This window comes from Heloderma suspectum, chromosome 2, assembly GCF_057233095.1.
Source record: "Heloderma suspectum isolate Gila_16-S chromosome 2, 16-S_ref, whole genome shotgun sequence".
Lineage (NCBI taxonomy): Eukaryota > Metazoa > Chordata > Lepidosauria > Squamata > Helodermatidae > Heloderma > Heloderma suspectum.
In genome coordinates, this window is record NC_139459.1 from 56,689,901 (window position 1) to 56,707,044 (window position 17,144).

At 40.0% G+C, this 17,144-nt stretch overlaps 1 protein-coding gene across 3 annotated transcripts in view; it reads left to right on the forward strand.

Moving 5' to 3' along the window:
• The window catches only part of RASA1 (RAS p21 protein activator 1), a 68,391-nt gene that overhangs the window by 43,200 nt on the left and 8,047 nt on the right, over positions 1 to 17,144 (forward strand). For all 3 annotated transcript variants that reach the window (XM_084833611.1, XM_084833612.1, XM_084833613.1), the window contains 9 exons: positions 2,419 to 2,575; positions 4,825 to 4,912; positions 5,733 to 5,810; positions 8,470 to 8,627; positions 8,903 to 8,979; positions 14,118 to 14,290; positions 14,606 to 14,765; positions 15,210 to 15,352; positions 16,179 to 16,294. In XM_084833611.1, coding sequence (XP_084689737.1) covers positions 2,419 to 2,575; positions 4,825 to 4,912; positions 5,733 to 5,810; positions 8,470 to 8,627; positions 8,903 to 8,979; positions 14,118 to 14,290; positions 14,606 to 14,765; positions 15,210 to 15,352; positions 16,179 to 16,294 — 1,150 coding nt within the window. The remainder of the gene's footprint in view (positions 1 to 2,418; positions 2,576 to 4,824; positions 4,913 to 5,732; positions 5,811 to 8,469; positions 8,628 to 8,902; positions 8,980 to 14,117; positions 14,291 to 14,605; positions 14,766 to 15,209; positions 15,353 to 16,178; positions 16,295 to 17,144) is intronic.

A 17,144-nucleotide genomic window follows, 5' to 3' on the forward strand; every position in this document is an offset into this window, starting at 1 on the left:
ATTCCCTACTTCATGTGTCGGGCTAATGACAAGCTGAGACAGCTTGTCATGGTAGTCATGGAGGCGATGAAGTCCCGAGCTGGAACTCCAGAGACAGACTCAGCATGGAAGTTGAAGTCACCCAGGACCATTGTCCTGGGTTCTTCCAACACCACACATGAGACTACCTCTGCCAGCTCACTCAGGGAAGATGCTGGGCAGCAGGGTGGGCAGTACACCAGCAGCATCCCCAGTCTGTCTCTATGTCTCAGTACCAGGTGCAACCCCTCAAGGCCTATTTTGAATTGGTATCAGTAATATGAACACACATCATTGTGATTAATATGATAAAGCAATATGATTGCATTCAACTGTATTGGGTTTCATAAGGTAATAGAGCAAAACATAATAATCTAGTAACATGAGCCCCTAACTCTTAGAAATCTGATTTTGACAGCCAGTGATTAGAGATAAGTGAGAAATTTGCTGGATTTTCATTTTACTGCAAACTTAACAAATTCACACTTCCTGAACCTACGTACAAACTGGAGTGCAGTTATATTATGGTATTTGAACTTTTTCAAATTTTGTGATGCAGTTCGGAAATCAAAAATGTGCACAAAAATGTGTATATTAGGGGAAAGTGCACACAACTACACTGTACTAGGGAGAAACCACCTACAGAATATGCATATACAGTCATGTGAAAAAGAAAGTACACCCTCTTTGAGTTCTATCGTTTTACATATCAGGACATAATAAAAATCATCTGGTCCTTAGCAGGTCTTAAAATTAGGTAAATACAACCTCAGATGAACAACAACACATGACATATTGCACCATGTCATTATTTATTTTACAGAAATAAAGCCAAAATGGAGAAGCCATGTGTGAAAAACTAAGTACACCTTGTGATTCAATAGCTTGTAGAACCACCTTTAGCCACAATAACTTGAAGCAATTGTTTTCTGTATGACTTTATCAGTCTCTCACATCGGTATGGAGGAATTTTGGCCTGCTCTTTACAACATTGCTTCAGTTCATTGAGGTTTGTGGGCATTTGTTTATGCGCAGTTCTCTTACGGTCCCGCCACAGCATTTCAGTCGGGTTGAGGTCTGGACTTTGGGCCATTGCAACACCTTGATGCTTTTCTTTTTCAGCCATTCTGTGCATGGGATCATTGTCCTGTTGCATGACCCAATTTCGGCCAGGCTTTAGCTGTCAGACAGATGGCCTCACATTTGACTCTAGAATACTTTGGTATACAGAGGAGGTCATGGTCGACTCAATGACTGCAAGGTGCCCAGGTCCTGTGGCTGCAAAACAAGCCCAAATCATCACCCCTCCACCACCATGCTTGACAGTTGGTTTGAGATGTTTGTGCTGATATGCTGTGTTTGGTTTTTGCCAAACGTGGTGCTGTGCATTATGGTCAAACATCTCCACTTTGGTCTCATCTGTCCAAAGGACATTGTTCCAGAAGTCTTATGATTTGTTTAGATGCAACTTTGCAAACCTAAGCCGTGCTGCCATGTTCTTTTTAGAGAGAAGAGGCTTTCTCCTGGCAACCCTTCCAAACAAACCATACTTGTTCAGTCTTTTTCTAATTGTACTGTCATGAACTTTAACATTTAACATGCTAACTGAGGCCTGTAGAGTCTGAGATGTAACTCTTGGATGTTTTGCAATTTCTCTGAGCATTGCACAGTCTGCCCTTGGGGTGAATTTCCTGGGACGTCCACTCCTGGGAAGATTGGCAACTGCCTTGAATGTTTTCCACTTGTGAATAATCTTCCTCACTGTAGATGATGGACTTTAAATTGTTTGGAAATGGCCTTATAACCCTTCCAAGATTGATGGGCAGCAGCAATTGCTTCTCTAAGATAATTGCTGATGTCTTTACTCTTTGGCATTGTGTTAACACACACCTGAATGCTCGAGACCAGCAAACTCCTGAGACTTCGGCTTTTACAGAGGTGGTCACACTTGCTGATGATCAGTTAATCGAGGGCATTTGATTAGCAGCACCTGGCTGCTACTTGGCTTCTTCATATCTATGGAAACAGTAAGGATGTACTTCGTTTTTCACACGTGGTTTCTCCATTTTGGCTTTATGTCTGTAAAATAAATAATGACATGGTGTAATATGTCATGTGTTGTTGTTCATCTGAGGTTGTATTTACCTAACTTTAAGACCTGTTAAGGACCAGAGGATTTTTATTATGTCCTGATATGTAAAACCATAGAACTCAAAGAGGGTGTACTTTCTTTTACACATGGCTGTATCTGGGAAAGTGCATACAAAAATGCATATATTTGGAGAAATGCATATACTGCAGAGTGATGCAGAAACAGGAACAAACTTGATGTTGGGGAAAAAATGAGTGGAATCAACAGTTTCATCCATCTTTCACCAAATCTGTTTGGTTGTTTTACAGGTAAAGGAAAGCGATGGAAGAACTTGTACTTCATTTTAGAGGGGAATGATGCTCAACTTATTTATTTTGAAAGTGAAAAGCGAGCCACTAAACCCAAAGGATTGATAGATCTTAGTGTGTGTTCTGTCTATGGTGTTCATGATAGTTTGTTTGGCAGGTAAAGTAATAGCTTCTATTTTTAATTGTTATATGATAGCCATTTTCATATATTTGAAGGACTGTCACATAGATGATGATGGATCATAGATGATGGAGCAGATTTGTTGTTCCAGAGAGTTGGGCTTGAACCAGTGGGTTCAATTATAAGAAGAGGAATTTCAACTAGAACTTCCTGATGGTATGAACTGTTTCACATTAGAACAGACTGGTTCAGAAGGTGGTAGACTATCCTTTGTAGGTATTTTTTAGTAGAGACTGGGCGGCCACCTGTAAGCGAAGGTGTAGCAGTGGATTTTCTGCATAGGCATGGCATTCGACTAGATGACTTTTGAGATCCTTTACAAATCTGTGGAATCTTCAGATTCCATGAAACTGAAAAAAGTCAGGCCTTTAAGTCAGAACATGTTTCAGCTTTTGTTATGCACCTGTGCATGCAAATAATCTTCATTTATCCTTTGGAGAGGCTTTTTTGCCCAAGACATTCTTGTCATCCTTTTCAGTGATGTGGTTACAGATTTTTGTGTGTGAGATGTATTGTCTATCTTTACTCACATGTCATATTGTTGTTAAGTCGTGTCCGACTCTTCGTGACCCCATGGACCATAGCACGCCAGGCCTTCCTGTCCTGCGCACTCTCCCGGAGTGTGCTCAAGTCCATATTCATTGCACCTGTGATGCTCTCTAGCCATCTCATCCTAGCCACCCTTCTCCTTTTGCCTTCGATCTTTCCCAGCATCAGGGTCTTTTCCAGGGAGTTTTCTCTTCGCATTAGGTGGCCAAAATATTGGAGCTTCAGCTTCAGTATCTGTCCTTCCAATGAGCACTCAGTTGATTTCCTTTTAGGAAAGGTTGATTTCCTTTAGGATTGACTGATTTGACCTCCTTGCAATCCAGGGGACTTGTAAGAGTCTTCTCCAGTACCACAGTTCGAAAGCATCGATTCATGTAGATAGTGCTAATTAGTAAGGATGCTATTTGCTGTATTTAGGTTGCTGGATTGTTAAGGAAAATAGTTTGCCTTGAAGTCAGAGTACTTTCCCCTCAATAATAAATCTCCCATATTCTCTGAAATACGTAAACTTTTCAGTCTAAGTATTCTGTGAAAATCTGTTGAAACATTTAGACTTTCAAACAGATGTTCTTTTCCTATCCATCAGAATTAAAACAAAGCAAACCCAAATCTTCCTTACTCTTTGTACATAAACTGTAAATGTGCTAACTTAAGGCCTGATATTAGGTGCTGGTGTGTTAACATGCAAGGCGGTCCTTTTTAAAAGTGTTTTGATTTCCCAAAATCTTGCCAAAGAAACAAATTGGCTATGAATGTTTGCAGATTGCATCCTGTAAATGTTTTATATTATCCCAAATCAGCATTCACTGTGATGTGCAAACAGTGTGGTTTCTTTCAGTCAGCACCAGCATTCACAAACTATGATAAAAATCTTGGCATTAATATGAGTTCGGTAGAGTGTGCATAAAAACCACCCACTGTACATTATAGAGATACAGGGAGGATGAAGACAGGATTAAATATGCTTCCTGGTCGATATAACCTCAAAGATGGGGGTGGGCAACTTGTGGATCTACAACTCTCATCATCCCTCACCATTGGCTATGATGGCTAGGGCTGATGGTAGTTGTAGGTTAAAAAATCTGGAGGGCCGCTAGTTTCCCATCCTGTTCTAAGACATGTTGGAGGTTGGTCACATTGGTCCTGAATATTGCATACATTGGCTGGTGAATGTACATAGCTCCAAAAGTGTGAAATAATCCCCCATTAGTTGGATATTTTGCATAATTAAGAAGTTGTGCACATTGAGCAATTACGTTCATTTTTTTCAGTTTTTCCACAACGTCTGGTGAGTGTGCACAATGGCTGATCTTTATGCACATCCTCCATTCAGCTCACAGTAACAAGAACATGTATATGAGATTCTTGCTGAAATGATACATATACATGTGGAACTAATAGCTTGGTAATTAGCTGGTAGCAAATTTACCAGGTGTGCTTCATTTAAAATTACTTTTAGAGCATAAGAGCCCAGTTCTGTGTATGTTTAGTTGGAAGTTTCATTAACTTCCGTGGTGCTTACTCTTAACTAACTGTACATAGGTTTGCAGCAGGAGAGTATTAATACTGCACATATATGAATTTTTAAGGAGACGGCTGCATGTTATAAGACTGAGTGGCGCTTGCCATTCTGTTAATAGCATTCTGTTCTTTTTGTTTTTGTTTCCTTTAAATAGGCCAAACTGTTTTCAGATAGTAGTTCAGCACTTTAGTGAAGAGCATTACATCTTTTACTTTGCAGGAGAAACTCCAGAACAAGCACAGGTAAGATATTTTTTCTCCTTTGAATTAACACTGTTAAGACGTCAACATGATGTATTGTCCTAAAGAGTACGATGGCTTATTTTTTATGTACTGCAATACATTTTCCAGTTCATATTATCTTAAGTCGTTAGAAGATACAATGGTGTGAATCATAATTTCTGTGAGCAAACTTTTGTATAATGAACAGCTTTCCCATCCACCTTCCCGTTGCAACGCCCCTTGCTCCTCCCCACTCTACCCCAGAGGGTCTACAGCAGGTAGGGGCAAACAGTAAAAACAGAGGACCTCCTCCCACCCCCACCCCCTGCACATAGCGCCTTCCACTTGCACAGTTCCACTTTTCGATCTAAGCCTTTGTGTGGTGCCACACAGAATCAAGGCTTTAAATCTTAAGCCACATGTTCACTATAGAATTAGTTAAATTGATTTATCATGGTTTTCCCCAAAGTAATCCTGAGCATTGTTATTTGTGATGGAGCTAAGGTGATCTCGAGGAAGTACACTTTTTTTGTGGAAGCCATGTAGTACAACTGAAAATACAATATATTCTTGGTCTCCTTTTTTCGAAGAAACTACATGAGAACGCTTTCATTAAAGAGAGAATGAAAATGAGAAATGTTCAAACAAGTAAATGGGTTTGCAATTTGTTAAATGATTAGACACTTAATTTAATAACTGCAGTGTAGGCTCCAATCCTGTTCAGACTTACCTGGAATTAAGTACCATTAAACTCAGTGGGGCTTAATTTTGAGTAGACATGTATAGGATTGCACTGTCTCATCAGTGAAAACTACTGATGAGAAATTCTATTACTTTTTAGGACTGGATGAAATCTTTGCAAACATTTTGCAATTTACGAAAAACTAGTCCAGGAACATCTAATAAACGTCTACGTCAGGTAATGTATGGTAATGTCAGGTAATGTTAAATTTGTGACATTTTTATTTTCATGCTAGTTCAGATAGTGAAGTATAACCATGCTATAAAGTAATGGTTATTGTAAGCTTAGAGGCTGGGCAGTATCCAGCATGCCCAAGCGTCAGCAGACCCACCGCTTGTGCAACGGAGATGTAGAGCTTTGGATAGGAACAGGAAATAAGTGGAAACACTCATTTTTGGATCGGGACAGGTTGGCGGAGCTCTGTTATGCAGGCTCCACTGACCTGCCCCATTCCATTTTAGGGTTTGCTTTTTGAAGTGCTAAGGCCCCGTAGTGCAAGTGGTGGGTCCCGCTTGCACAACAGAATCAGCAGAAGCGCAGTGGCCCCACTGAATACTACCCGTTGCTTTTTCAACATTAACGTTAACATATATTTTTAAAGAGTGGGATGAAACCTGGCATTTGGCTTAGTTAACCGTTCTGTTACTTTAGACAAATAACATATGTAGTCACAGCATTGCTTCGTCTTAATTAGATCATAGAACGATTACAGGTCCTCAATCTGATATTGACCAACAGCCAAATTCTAAGGGATGAGCAATCACATAAATGCTTATGATACAGCACTGGCACTGTTGATGGACCATTTAAATATAATGTTATGTCATAATTACAAAAAGTTATTTCAGTCCAGGTATATAGGGTCATGATATAAAAAATAGGAAACTAAAAGTGTAATCAGTTCACATCATTATTAAGTTAACAATGGGTGCCCGCAGAACACTGCATCAATGGATTATCAAATCATTTGTAATTGTTGATCAACAGTTAACATTTGGACATTAACTTTAGTAAGATTAAAAATACTTGACTGTTAGTGACTGGAATGTGGGCAGATTTTTCAGGATAACCGATCTATGATTTAGAGATGCAGGTCAATGCTTTTTAAATGAAATGTAACATAATTGAGAGTAATAATTTGAGCACTTTATATGCACAGGTGTAGTAGGCCTAGTTCTACAGGTTATAGGCATTTATTTACCACTTCAGACTGCAGGTGGGGGCTCACATGACTGAGGGCTTCTCTATACAAAGAAATCCATATAGAAAACAATCATATTTGGGAAAAGGCTAAGCTTAGAAACTGTCTCTCTGACATAATTTTCTATCCGGTGGATCTTTTTAAATACAGCAGCATTCAATCATGTGATCTTCTACAGCCTGAAGTGGTACAGCCCAGATAAAGGTCTGCCATCTCAGTGAGAACTAGGCCATAGATCATTAAGAAAAGCTGTTCTCCCTAAGTGTCCCTCGTCAGTAGTCGAGACGCTGGAGATTCCTCTCTGTCCACTGAATGTAATTCATTTTTAAGGCAACCAAATGTTTCTAACTGCCATCTTGTTTTACAAGACTGAAATCAAAAATAAGTTAATTCCAAATCTAAAAAGTAAATGTCTGTAGATTTCTTGCTCCCCAATTTTGAGGCTGATGAGCAGAACTATTTAAATTTGTGGTGGTATGGAATGCTACGTGTGTGATTTAAACCCCCCCCCACACACACACACACTAATCTAGGGACTGCATGGACACGATAATGACTCTTAACAGACTTGTCCACAGTAGACAGATGTACGCTTTCATCTGGAACTATTCGTTGTTCAGCAGAAATACAACATTGGCCTCATTTTCAACTGGAGAGGATAGGATATCAAGTTTATGCTTATAATCAGAGCAGTCAGAACGTGTCTTGTACTTGGTTTCTTTTCTCTTCCAAAAATTCTTAAATATATTTTACCTGAATATAAGAAAGAATGGCAAATTGTATTAATTGCTTCTAAACATCTGGTAGAAAAACTCGAATTCAGATGTTATCATCCTGCCCCCAAATCCTGTAGGTGCTGCTAGATCTAGATGTGGTGTTATAAACATTTTTTCACCACATGGAGCATAATTGAGATCAGTACATGCTGCAAGGATACACAACTTCAGCCTTACTTTTAAAACTGAATTTAATAAAAACATATTCTTCAAGGTCTCTCTCTCTCTCTCTGTGCAATCCCTCAAATGACTCTGTGTCTGCACAGAGTAAACCCAGAACTTTGCAGACCTTTAGGCTGAGAGCTGGTGCTTATGCCCTCCTTGCTTCAAGAGAGACTTTTTGAATATCTGTGCCTGTCTAGAGGAACAGGGTGGTTGCCTCCACACTTAGTTCTCTACCAGATGCTGCTTTGGTCTCTCCTTTTCCATATAGGAACCCTGCCCCCCAAACAGCTTATTTGGGCATTTTCTTCTTTCATGGCTTTGGAGCCTTTTTCTTTCTTCCACATCCCCATGGTGCAGTGGGTATCATTCAGAAAGTTCCCAGAGTTATATTCAGGAACAGACTGATAGGTGTGGCTGCACAGATGACCAGTTGAAGAACACTGGTTGCAAGCTTTCTTTGTACTGGCAGTATTAAAATATAAGCTAGATATTATTCTGCCATAGTAAGTTACTGTAAACAGAATCTACATTAACTGCCTTTTTATGCTCATTTCATCTTTTATCCCTTTCTCACTATTTAATACCTCAGCTTCACCAGTGAGTGTTGTTTTGTATTTCACAGTTACAGACAGACCCAGATCTCATCATACTTGGGGGTATGTGCTTAAAAATCTATTTTCTATATTTTCTCTAGGTCAGCAGTCTTATATTACATGTTGAAGAAGCCCATACGCTTCCAGCAAAGCATTTTACTAATCCTTATTGTAATATCTACCTGAATAGTGTACAGGTAGCAAAAACCCATGTACGAGAAGGACAGAATCCTGTGTGGTCAGAGGAATTTGTGTTTGAGTAAGTCTTGTGCTGTTGAATTTTATACCGAAGAATGTAAATCCAGAATGTATTTTCAGCTTCCCTTATTTTTGCCAACAGTAAATTAACATTTTTAAACAGTTATTTTGACATGAGTGTTTAATCATACAATTTAATAGCAAGTGACTGCCTTTCATTTGTGGCTTTATATGATGAAGCTAAATTGAAAAGAAATACAATTCTTGTATTGTTTTAATTTACAATGTTAAAATAAGAGTGCAAATGTGAATCAGATTTTCTCTATTTTTTCCTAGTGATCTTTCATCTGATATCAATAGATTTGAAATAAGTCTTAGTAACAAAACAAAGAAGAGTAAAGATCCAGATATATGTAAGTTTTCTTCTTGAAATAAAGATATCATGAAAATTGTAGTAGCGGCATATTTCTTTTTTACAGATTTGTCACACTTGTTAAAACATTACGAGAAAAAATACTGCTTCATTTTTCAAGTTCTTAGAAGAATTTTACAGTGAACATTTTAATCACTTTTTAAAGCTCATACTGGCATGTATTAAACTCTTTAGAAATTAGTTTTACCATTAACTAAGAATGAGATGTCTATATACAGATGTATTCCTAGGAATGTGCAAGAGCCATACTCACCCCATTTTAATGTGTACATTGCATATTTTAAAAGAAGATAAATGATTCTTGCACTTTCTGGTGAGAATACTTCAGGTATGCAGGCATTTTTATGAGCGTTATTCATGTAGCATGTAAGAGATGTTCCTTATATCTTCTGTTTTCCCTACATATGTGAATTGAGGGGAAGTGCTATTTCTAGCGAGGTCGAAAAGGCATGACATAACACGTTTACCAGGTCCATTTCCTGCACTTGCATGCTACTGCAGTCTAGCTGTTCTGAAGAGTTCCCCTCACTCTGAATTACCTTTGTGTTGTGTGCCACAGCATCTTTCTTAACCCCAGAAACTCCTTTTTATGTGCTCATGTCTTCCTTATTGCCCCTTTTCAACAAGTTATCATAATATGGTGTTTTTTTGTGCTGTATAGATTGTGTTTTTAAGGGCACTTGCTTAGAATTTTAGTTGTTGACTGAATGGATTATATATTTGATTGGGAGCGGCGTTTCCTTTTGCAGTTGCCTTGCATTGTTTTATTAAGCATTGTCAAAGAGGGTCCAGATACCACCAGAAACTATTTGATGGGCTACTCAAGAACTCTTTAGATTGCTCATTAGTATAGATCAGGGATGGTCAACTTCTGGCCCTCTAGGTGTAGGACAGAACAACTGTCATTAGCCCTAGCCAGCATAGCCGATAGCGAAGGATCATGGGAGTTATAGGACAAAACATCTGGAGGGCCACAAGTTGCCCGCCCTGGTATGGATAGATTCTTCTGATTTTCACATAATTATCTTGGATTTACCTGGGATACAGTCATTTTTCTACCCCCACGTTAATTGATGCATATAGTTTAGAAGCTGTGTCTTTCACTCCTCGTACCACAACCCAGCATTTTGACTGCCCCCCCCATCATACACAACTTAATTTTCTTTTGAGATAATTAATTGAAGGGGAATTGATTAAATTTTAGATCTGGGTGAGAATTGGAAAACCAATTTGGGGTGACCAAGTGATTAATTCTTGGCCTGCTTTAGGATTAGTGCTCTGTCAAACTTTTGAAATGCTACTTTTGTGCAGAAATTGCTGTTATTAGGATGTATGTGTAAAAGGGCTCATGAAAAATCCCCACAAACCATTTTTGTGCATTTTTTCATTCCTTTTCATAGCCATTGCAAACTGAAGAGCAACTACTGATTTGGGTTGATCTGGGGGGAGGATGTAAATTAATTGAATAATGGATTTTATTTTGGGTGAATTGGTCAGGAAATCCTCTGGCTTTGCCTTCTAGGAAATTTAAACAAATCCTAGTAATTATTTTTAAATTTGTACATATAGTTAAAAATTAGCATATGCACGTTGTATGGAGATTTGTGTCCTATAGGTCTGAGCCCCAAATCTAAGTGTCTGGCAGTGCCCTTGGCTTGTACTTTCAGATAAACTGTTTTTCTTTCATCAGTCACTCTTAAGATTTTGGCTCATAGCCCTCTTGTATTTTTTTCACATTTTGAGAAGGGAAGAGAGTGGTGGAATACTTGCTAAAGTATAATTCCTATTTGTTCTGTACCCAACAGGATAACCATTTAATTAGTTAAACAGATTAGCAAGTCATAGTTTCAAGACATTTATCCTTATTTCCTGAGTTTAAAATTAAAATGCATTTTATTGTGGATAGAAAGGTTGTGTGTGTGTGAGTGTTATTGTCACTTGTTTGAACTTTCAGTTTAATAGCGAATTTTTAACTAATGCAGTATTCTGAACCTGAATAAAGGATTTGTTGTTGTTGTTCAGTCGTTCAGTCGTGTCCGACTCTTCGTGACCCCATGGACCATAGCACGCCAGGCCTTCCTGTCCTGCGCACTCTCCCAGAGTGTGCTCAGGTTCATATTCATTGCATCAGTGATGCTGTCTAGCCATCTCATCCTCTGCCGTCCCCTTCTCCTTTTGCCTTCAGTCTTTCCCAGCATCAGGGTCTTTTCCAGAGAGTTTTCTCTTCGCATTAGGTGGCCAAAATATTTGAGCTTCAGCTTCAGTATCTGTCCTTCCAGTGAGCACTCAGGGTTGATTTCCTTTAGGACTGACTGATTGGACCTCCTTGCAGTCCAGGGGACTCGTAAGAGTCTTCTCCAGCACCACAGTTCGAAAGCATCAGTTCTTACGCGCTCAGCCTTCCTTATAGTCCAGCTCTCACAGCCATACATTACTACTGGGAAAACCATAGCTTTGATTATATGGACCTTTGTTGGCAAGGTGATGTCTCTGCTTCTTACTATGCTGTCTAGGTTTGCCATAGCTTTCCTCCCAAGGAGCAAGCGTCTTTTAATTTCATGGCTCCAGTCACCGCCTGCGGTGATCTTGGAGCCCAAGAAAGTAAAATCTGTCACTGCTTCCATTTCTTCCCCTTCTATATGCCAGGAAGTGATAGGGCCAGATGCCATGATCTTAGTTTTTTTAATGTTGAGTTTCAAACCAGCTTTTGCACTCTCCTCTTTCACCCTCAACAAGAGGCTCTTTAGATCCTCTTCACTTTCTGCCATTAGGGTGGTATCGTCTGCATATCGGAGGTTGTTGATAATTCTCCCAGCAATCTTAATTCCGACCTCTGATTCATCCAACCCGGCATTTCTCATGATGTACTCTGCATATAAGTTAAATAAGCAGGGTGACAATATGCAGCCTTGTCGTCCTCCTTTCCCAATTTTGAATGTTGGCGATTTGATCTCTAGTTCCTCTGCCTCTTCGAAACCCAGCTTGTACTTCCGGTAGTTCTCGGTTCGCATACTGCTGAAGCCTAGCTTGTAGGATTTTGAGCATCTCCTTGCTGGCATGTGAAATGAGCGCAATTGTGCGGTAGTTTGAACACTCTTTGGCGTTGCCCTTCTTTGGAATTGGAATGTAAACTGACCTTTTCCAGTCTTGCGGACATTGCTGAGTGTTCCAAATTTGTTGGCATATTGAATGCAGCACTTTAAACAGCATCATCTTTTAGGATTTTAAATAGCTCAGCTGGAATAGTGTAATCTCCGCTAGCTTTGTTGTTACTAATGCTTCCTAAGGCCCACTTGACTTCACTCTCGAGGATGTCCGGCTCAAGTTCAGTGACCGCACTATCATGGCTATCAAGGACATTACTATCATGGCTATCAAGGACATTAAGATCTTTCCTGTATAGTTCTTCTGTGTATTCTTTCCATCTCTTCTTAATCTCATCTGCTTCTGTTAGGTCCCTGCCTTCTTTGTCCTTTATCATGCCCGTCTTTGCACAAAACGTTCCCTTGAGATCTCCAATTTTCTTGAAGAGATCTCTAGTCTTTCCCATTCCGTTGTTTTCCTCGATTTCCTTGCATTGTTCATTTAAGAAGGCCTTCTTGTCTCTCCTTGCTATTCTCTGGAACTCTGCATTCAGTTGGATATATCTTCCCCTTTCTCCCTTGCTTTTTGCTTCCCTTCTTTCCTCAGCTACTTGTAAAGCCTCATCAGACAGCCACTTGGCTTTCTTGCATTTCTTTTTCTTTGGGATGGATTGCGTTGCTGCCTCCTGAACAATGTTACGGACCTCCGTCCATAGTTCCTCAGGCACTCTGTCTATCAGGTCTAATCCCTGAAATCTATTCCTCACCTCCACTGTATATTCATAAGGGATATGATTTAGGTCATACCTGAATGGTTTAGTGGTTTTCCCTACGTTCTTCAATTTCAGCTGAAATTTTGCAAGAAGCAGCTCATGATCTGAGCCACAGTCAGCTCCAGGTCTTGTTTTTACTGACTGTATGGAGCTTCTCCATCTTTGGCTGCAAAGGACATAATCAATCTGATTTCGATATTGACCATGTGGTGATGTCCAAGTGTAGAGTCGTCTCTTGTGCTGTTGGAAAAGAGTGTTTGCTATGATCAGCGTGTTCTCTTGGCAAAACTCTATTAGCTTTTGTCCTGCTTCATTTTGTACACCAAGGCCATGCCTGCCTGTTATCCTGGTGATTTCTTGACTTCCTACTTTAGCATTCCAGTCCCCTATGATGAAGAGGACATCTTTTTTTGGTGTTAGTTCTAGAAGGTGTTGGAGGTCTTTATAGAACCGATCAACCTCAGCTTCTTCGGCATCAGTGGTTGGGGCATAGACTTGAATTACTGTAATGTTGAATGGTTTGCCTTGGATTCGTACTGAGATCATTCTATCATTTTTAAGATTGTACCCCAGTACTGCTTTTCCCACCCTTTTGTTGACTATGAGTGCTACTCCATTTCTTCTAAGGGATTCTTGCCCACAATAGTAGATATGATGGTCACCTGAATTAAATTCGCCCATTCCTGTCCATTTTAGTTCGCTGATTCCCAAGATGTCGATGTTCAATCTTGCCATCTCATGTTTGACCACCTCCAGCTTACCTTGATTCATTGATCTAACATTCCAGGTTCCTAAACAACATTGTTCTTTACAGCATCGGATTTTCTTTTCACCACCAGACACATCCACATCTGAGTGTCCTTTCGGCTTTGGCCCAGCCGCTTCACTCTTTCTGGCACTACTTGGAAATACCCTCTGCTCTTCCCCATTAGTATATTGGACACCTTCCGACCTGAGGGGCTGATCTTCCGGCATCATATCTTTTAGCCTTGTGATACGTTCCATGGGGTTTTCTTGGCAAGAATACTGGAGTGGGTTGCCATTTCCTTCTCCAGTAGACCACATTTTGTCAGAACTCTCTGCCATGACCTGTCCGTCTTGGGTGGCCCTGCACAGCATAGCTTATGGCTTCACTGAGTTACGCAAGCCCCTTCGCCACAACAAGGCAGCGATCCATGAAGGGGAATAAAGGATAGAAGTAATTTAATTGTAATGCAATTCTGCCAGAAGATTAACTCAGCTCTGAACCTTTTTATTTCAAGTATTTATGCGATGCCAGCTGAGCCGGCTACAGAAAGGACAGGCAACAGATGAATGGTTTCAGCTCAGTTCGCACATACCTCTGAAAGGTATTGAACCAGGCTCTTTGCGTGTCCGAGCACGGTATTCTATGGAGAAAATAATGCCAGAAGAAGAGTACAGTGAATTTAAAGAGGTATTGGGTTACTGTTTTTTATATACATATTCAAAGTGGCTTGAAAAAATATTAACACTTAAAGTTGCCTGTCAGTACATGAACGCTAGGGTGTTTTGGTCTTGAAAGGTATCAGTGCTCTTGTGTAGCTGTCACTAATTTAAATATGATACACAGGAGATATTCAAGGGGAATTTGTGTCCCAAATAAATTGCATAGCCCTGAAAAATAAAAATACTTAGTTCAGGAAACAATGGCATACTCATTTTGTGGTAAGCTGCTGGAGTATTTGCATAATTATTGTCAATTTGGGGCTTTGCCATCTCTGTTTTTCAGTTGATACTGCAAAAAGAGCTGCATGTGGTCTATGCCTTATCACACGTGTGTGGACAGGATCGAACATTGTTGGCTAGCATTTTATTGAAGATTTTTCTTCATGAAAAACTGGAGGCATTATTGTTACGAACACTAAATGACAGGGAAATATGCATGGAAGGTACAGTATGAATATATTAATTTAGATTCTGGAAAGTCATTTTCCAGGCCATTCCCCTCCTCCATTCCAAACACCCACACAGTTGCTTCCAAAAATTATTTTTCACCACTAGCCACTTTTAAATATAAAAGAACTGCAAACTTAGGGCAGTATTCAATGCTGCCCGCACAGTGGGGCTTGCCACTAGTGCAATGGGAAGCTAGCAGTTCCTAAAGAAACTAGAATGGGGCAGGTCAGGAGAGCTCGCAGAAGGGAGCTCTGCTGACCTGTCCTGAACTGGAAATGAGCGTTTTGACTAGTTTCCAGGGTTGTTTTAGGAAGTGCTGGCTTCCTGTTGAGCCCGTGGCCAGTCCCAAGGGCACAACAGAATGAGCAGAGGCGCACAGGCAGTATTGGATACTGCTCTGAATGCTGACATCCAGTTTATTACTTATTTTTGTGCAGATGAAGCCACCACTTTATTCCGTGCAACCACACTGGCAAGTACACTTATGGAGCAGTATATGAAAGCTACAGCCACGCGTTTTGTTCACCACGCTCTAAAGGACTCTATTCTAAAGATAATGGAAAGCAAGCAGTCGTGTGAGGTAAAACTATGTCTAGCTTAACTACATCATAAATGCTTTCATTTTCTTGGGGGGAAATACTTTGTTACATGTATATCTGTTCCTTCTAAAGAGTTTAGAGCAGCATTTAAGCCACAGAGTAACCCTAGGAGGTAGGTTAGGCTGAGAGATTGTGACTTGCCCAAGGCTGCTCAGGAAGTTTCATGGCTGGGAATGGTTTTATACCTGGATTTCTCTTGCAAACCTAATACTTTGTTTGCTGCTTTACTCTGCCTTTGAATTGGGTGGTTATGATTTTGTATCTTTTGTCACCTTTCCATGTTGATCATGAAAATATTAAAAATGTTTGAAATAAAATACAGATTATACTTAATAGTCTGTTAAGAAATTGATTTGGCTGAAGATGGGAAGGAGGCATCTAAGGGTGAAATCTGCTGTTGTGTGAGCAGACTTCTGCTTGTACGATAGGACTTTGTCTCCACAAAACCTTCCTGGAGGGTGGTCCATCCCTGTTGAGCAGATTTTGAGGGTGCGCGGGGAGCTGTGGGAGGGTGAATCAGCCCATCCCTTTTCCACAGGAGGATGTCCTTCCATCAGCAGGAGGGATTAGTGGATACCGCACTGTTTTCAGGCCTTACTAGTTGTTGTAGGCTTGCCAGCCCACACAGAAAAACCTTTGGGGAGGTCAGAATGATAGCATAGAAGTCCCTTGAATCTATATGCTAGTTGCTTAATCCAGGAATCCAACATGCTGCCAGTCACCCTACCTTTAAAAAAGTTTCTTTTTATTTTGAATATATTTTGAACATAAATCTAATTTCAGCTTACTAATGGTTCTATTTTTCAGTTAAATCCGTCAAAGTTAGAAAAAAATGAAGATGTAAATACTAATTTAGCACATTTGCTGAGCATTCTTTCAGAGCTGGTGGAGAAAATATTCATGGCTGCAGAAATATTGCCTCCGTAAGTTCATCAATAACATTTAAACGTCTACTTAGAACTTCCTGTTTGTTTCCAGTTCAGTCCTAGATCTATACACTATACTCATTTTTGGTCCTAATAAAATTCAAAATTCAAACTTCAAAACAAGTTTTATTATTTGGCCAAATCTTCACAATGGATAGTATCCAATATCTGTCTTTTGTGGATAGAAGGGTCTGCTCACAGCGGGGGATCCCCCTCCCCATCAAGTTCACCCCATTCAGCAGGATCCCCTGACCATTTGTGTAGCATTTTCAGGGGTTGGAGGGAGCCATGGGGAGGAGGGAATGAAGAAGTGTGCTTCTACTAGTCCAGTTGCATGAGCCTAAATCTGGATCCAACCCAGTATTCTTAATGCACAAGTGTATATCAATAAAATTAAGTTGGATCCAGAATTTTATTCTACCACTCAGAATGCTTCCACTGTAGTGAAAAGAGAGGTAATTTTTGTTTGTCTGATGGGGAACAATTAAATCCAAAATGATTGGAAGCTAATGCTATTTTTCCCCCCCAACTTCTTCTTGTTATGTCATGCATCGATTAAGGGCCAAACGACACACAGTACTAAGCCAATGGAAGCTTCCTTCCCAGGGTTAATAACTGCGTTGGGGGGGGGGGGGATTTTCAGCAAGACTGCAGCAGGGAATAACAGATAACTCTTTCCATGTGCGCTGTTTTGATCCTGATCATACTTCTCACCTACACATGCCATTTATAGTTTTTAAAAGATATATGGAACTTGAAGTGATGGATTAGTAGAGCATGACCTAAAGTCTTTTTAAAATCAAATTTCCCCATACACATGAATTCAGTCTAGCATCTAAAGAGAGCT